This window comes from Trachymyrmex septentrionalis, unplaced genomic scaffold (genome assembly GCF_001594115.1).
Source record: "Trachymyrmex septentrionalis isolate Tsep2-gDNA-1 unplaced genomic scaffold, Tsep1.0 scaffold53, whole genome shotgun sequence".
NCBI lineage: Eukaryota > Metazoa > Arthropoda > Insecta > Hymenoptera > Formicidae > Trachymyrmex > Trachymyrmex septentrionalis.
Window position 1 is genome coordinate 2,864,757 of NW_017305705.1, and position 4,810 is coordinate 2,869,566.

General features: G+C 38.2%; 1 protein-coding gene across 1 annotated transcript; it reads left to right on the forward strand.

Annotated features, from left to right (window-relative positions):
• Positions 1-199: 199 nt before the first annotated feature.
• LOC108751914 (BUD13 homolog) lies at positions 200-3,299 on the forward strand. Its single transcript, XM_018492400.1, has 6 exons — positions 200-537; positions 959-1,876; positions 2,150-2,417; positions 2,512-2,663; positions 2,772-2,956; positions 3,058-3,299. Exons 1-6 carry the CDS (start codon positions 422-424, stop codon positions 3,228-3,230), a joined length of 1,812 nt encoding a protein of 603 aa, XP_018347902.1. The 5' UTR covers positions 200-421; the 3' UTR covers positions 3,231-3,299.
• The last annotated feature ends 1,511 nt before the right edge of the window (positions 3,300-4,810 follow it).

The following is a 4,810-nucleotide window of genomic DNA, read 5'->3' on the forward strand; positions in this document are numbered from 1 at the left end:
TCTCTCTCTCTCTCTCTCTCTCTCTCTCTCTCTCTCTCTCATTTGTGAAATATATTATATTGATTGTTTAAAATTGTAATCTTTAAATGCGTACGTATATATTCAACTTTGACAAGCTAAACAATTCTGGCAACTCTCAGATTTGATTTATCCCTGAAATAGAAACAACTTGAAATTATCTACATTAGGCAACGTGCTGCGTACCGAAGCTGGTTGCGATTGTCGCGAGTTATCGATTTTCCTTTGATGTTTGATTCTCTTTACCTTTAGAGGTGTTAACAGTGTAGTATTTGCAGTAGTGTGTTTATACTTTATTGTTATAAATTTATTATTTAAAAAATAACTAGGTTTATCTCGCCGTGAATTGAGATTTAATGATATATCGTATCGCGTGTTTTGTTTCATAGTTTAGAAACTTGTGATGGAGAATAAAGAAATTAGTCAGAAGGAATACTTGAAAAAATACACATCCTTAAACGATGGTGACGAAAAAAAGAAGAAAAAGAAGAAGAAGAAATATAAAACAGGAATGAAAACGTAAGAATAAATTTATAAATATTTTAGTTTAATCAACGGTGAATATTTTGCATCGAAGTTAGGTTATGTTGTCAGCTGTGTATGATGTTCTAGAATGCAATATAAACGGTGGCTGCATAAACATAATATTAATATGTTTCTATTATTCATATCATCAATTATTTTTCATATTTTTCACGTAAAATTATTGAACGTTATTTTCCAAATAAAATTACATTATTTTAAAAATAATGCTAAAAATTTAATTACTCAGAACATATTTCTATGATATTTTTGTTGAGATATTTTCACACATGGCGATTAATATATTTGCGCATTTAATTTCGTCACATAATTAAAAAGCTTTCTTGGTCCTTATAAAATAGTTTTTGCAAGGAAAATCTTTGACCTGAACGTGAATCGGATGGAAATATTTTTGCAGAGTAAAAATTATAGATGATGATATAGATTTGAAGAATATGAGACCTATTGAAGAAGGTGAATTCGATATCCTCTTAGAGGGAGAAGATGCTCCTCAAATCGCTGGTATAGTTGACGAACGTGGACCAGTTGATTTCACAGATAAACGAAGGTGGAAAATTATAACTGAGAATGACGAAGGCGATTTAACTATTATTAATCATATTGTCGATAAAGACAAAAGAAATCTTAATGAGACAAATGCCAAGCAGGCCAATGACAACTCTGATTTGAGTCCACCTAGAGCTAAGCATTCTAAAAATAAACATGTGGATTTAAGTCCTCATGGACAATCTAAAGGTGATAGTTCAGACTTGAGTCCACCTAGATCTAAGCATTCTAAAAATAAACGTACAGATTTGAGTCCAAATGAACGATCGAAGGATGATAGTTCTGATCCGAGTCCACCTAGACTTAAGCATTCTAAGTATAAACATATTGACTCAAATTCATACAGACGATCTAAAAATGATGATTCAGATTTAAGTCCACCTAGGCAATCTAAAAATTATGATTCAGATTTGAGTCCATCTCAACAATCCAGAAATAATGATTCTGATTTAAGTCCACCTAGAAATACAAAATATCGGACTTCGGCTCACAGTACATCTGGACGAAGCTATCGAAGTTCAGGTAACAAAGATAGTGATTCGGATTTTAGTCCACCTAGAAAAAATCGCAAACAGAATCTAGATACAGATTTATATGAAAGCAGAAAGAAAACAAAGGGCAAAGATTCGGATTCAAATACATCTCGGCGTAATGATCATCGATCCCGGAGGGATAATTCGCCACGTTCCATTTCGCGTAGAGACAATAGAGGGCATGATTATTACGATAAAAAAAATTCATCCAGATACGGTAGACAAGATGTTTCGAGGTAATTTTGACGTTCGATGAAGATTATAATCAATATTCTGTTGTTGCATACAATCGATTTTTAATCTTAGAGAAGAATATATAATTAATATTCGTTTTTTTAATAAACTTTTTTATATAATATTTGAGATTAAGAAATTTTTTTCACAAATACTGAATTTTTATTATTATTGTTTTCAATTTTAGGGAATCTTATTAGTTCTCATTCTTTTTTAAATTCTGTTGCATATGAATTAACAAAATGATAAATACATATAATAATCTCTTTGAACAGATCGAACAGAAATAAACTTGAGAAGAAATATGAAGATAGAGATCATAAATCTCGATCGTATTCAGATACACGGGAGAGAAGAAAAAAGACGCGTTGGGATGAGGAAACAAACGTTTCTGAACGTGGACACGCGAGAAATTATTCCAGAGATCATCACGATCGAGCGACAAAGACATTAGACGGGAAAACAGCAGGATTTCAAGCTGCAACAGCATTGCGAGAAGAAACGGAAGCTCATAAACGACAAGAGGCGGAGCATTTTAGCAAGGTAATATTCTTTATAATTCGAAGTTATATTTATAAAAGTATTTATTTATTTGTGGAGACTACAGATAGTATAAGATAGCGTTGAATTGTCTCAGTTAAGTAAAGAGATCACTGGGGAAGGACAAGCTACGATTGTACGTGACAAAACAGGAAGAAAGCGCAATTTAGAAGCAGAAGCAGCAGAAAAACAAGAACAGGAAATGAAACAACGAGAGATAGATGAGAAATACGCCAAATGGGGCAAAGGGTGAACTATTTTTCTTTCATCTTTATTTCGTTCTTGCTTTTCTGATAGATTCTTTGATTCTCTCGCTGATATATGTCCATGACAATAAATGTCCATGTCTTATTCTAGTTTGAAACAAGTGGAGGATCGTGAGGAAAAATTAAAAAATGACTTGCATGAGATGCATAAACCTTTGGCGAGATACGCAGATGATGCAGATCTAGATCAAGAATTGAAAGAACAAGACAGAGAAGGTGATCCTATGTTAAAGTATATAAAACAAAAACAAATAAAAGAGGGAAAAAGAAAGCCAGGTATGTAAAGAGAGAGAGAGAGAGAGAGAGAGAGAGAAATTTACATTTCTGTTCTTATTGTATACTTAAAAGAAATTGTCATTCAACCGGTTTAATTGTAGATCCACCGCAATATCAAGGTTCGTACGCGCCAAATCGATTCGGTATTAAACCCGGTCATCGATGGGATGGGGTCGATAGAAGTAACGGATATGAGAAGAAGTGGTACGAAGCACAAAATGCAAAAGTAGCTTTACAAGAAGATGCCTATAAGTGGAGTACAGCCGACATGTGATCATGTTCACACATATGTATTACTATAGCAGAAGGAGTTTCCAATTCTATTTCTATCGATCGTTAATAAAGAAGAATCAATAAAGAATTTTAAATGTTTTAATAATTTAAGTATATCTTTTTTTTTTCTTCCTGACAGACACGTGTAACCGTCCGTGCGATTGCTCCAATGTGAAAGAATCGTTTAGCCTCATTTCATTATTCTAATTTTTAGTCTCATCCTTGTTGCACGCAAATAGCAGTCTAACATCGCGCAAAACAATTGAGATATATTAGTGAGGTAACACGCGTGGAGACCGCGAAATCGATATTCGTTCCAGAAAACGAGAAGAACGGAGAGGCTGGCGCCGGTCTGGCAACGGTCTGCCGGCGATGGTCTAGGCGAGTGGAATACCACCGTCTGCGAAATCGATCGTGCGCTTTTAAGGTCGCTAGAATCCACTCCGGATGGCGGGTAGTATGGGAGTATTGGGAGTGGCGGAGCGCACATTTGACATAGTCATTCGCGACGCGTGCGATTAGGGAGGCGATTACCGGATCGAAACGGTTTACCGTTCGCCATATAATCGCATCGTGCAATCTCTATCGAGTCCTGGCGCCGAATCCTCGCGGAAGGACAACCCTCATACATTGGTAACACTGAGGCTTGCGCTTTAGGCTTTCACAGCCAGCGTGTCGCTTCGGCGCCGGCTGTTAAAACGTGGATAGAAACGCGGCGATCTCTTCCGCGTGCGTGCCGCCGTCGCCGTCGCCGTCGCCGCCGCCGCCGCCGCCGCCTCTGCCGCCTCCACAGCTCCTCCACGGCGCGAGAAACGGAGGTAACTGTGTGGCGCGAATATATATCTGTTGACATATACATAGACTGGTACGATCCGGCTTGCGAGCCACGCGAGCAAGGGCAGGGTCGTAAGCGAGCGACGCCAGTATCGTTCGCGACGTCGACGGGATTTCTCGTCTTTACGTAGCACAGCTCGCGGTGATGTTTGACTTTCGGTGAGTCACGATCGGCCGGTAGAATCCTTCCTTTGTCGAAGGAGACAACGGCGACAGGACACCGGGCGTCGCGTGACAGCGAGACGCATGAAGAGGTGTCGGATTACTCTCGAGTGTGAAGGATTGTCTCGCAGGTGCCGGCGCCACGCGACGTGTCAGTAACCCCCGAATAACGGTGGGATGCAAGGGGTGGGCGCAGGAGCAACGTACATATATGTATGCGCGCATATGTAGATGAAGAGAGAAAGAGGCAGATAGCGGAGAAGAGGCAGAAGGGAGAAGAGTAATTTCGAATGAAAGTCGTCGAATTTTCACAGTCGATTAAAGGTGGAAGATATATCTTTTGAGAACTTCAAAGAAATTTTAGTCGCTACTAGAGACAGCTATTTTTCATTACCAAAAAGGTGATTTAAAAGGATGTTTGAGACGTAGAAAAAAGTAAGTACGACGTGACGTTTTACATTCGCGACGTTTTATATTCTCAAACGGTGAATGATAGAAAAAGCGAGTGGAAGGAAAGGAGCTAATAAAAAGGAGGACAATAGGAAAGTGCAAGACGAAAATTTATACCTTTTAGCTTTTTGAAAA

What these genes read in the sequence shown, in the direction of transcription:
- LOC108751914 (XM_018492400.1), top strand. Translation starts at nt 422, where the DNA reads ATGGAGAATAAAGAAATTAGTCAGAAGGAATACTTGAAAAAATACACA. An exon ending in TACGCCAAATGGGGCAAAGG is followed by an intron (nt 2,664 to 2,771) that starts GTGAACTATTTT and finishes GTCTTATTCTAG; the next exon opens with TTTGAAACAAGTGGAGGATC. An exon ending in AGAGGGAAAAAGAAAGCCAG is followed by an intron (nt 2,957 to 3,057) that starts GTATGTAAAGAG and finishes GTTTAATTGTAG; the next exon opens with ATCCACCGCAATATCAAGGT.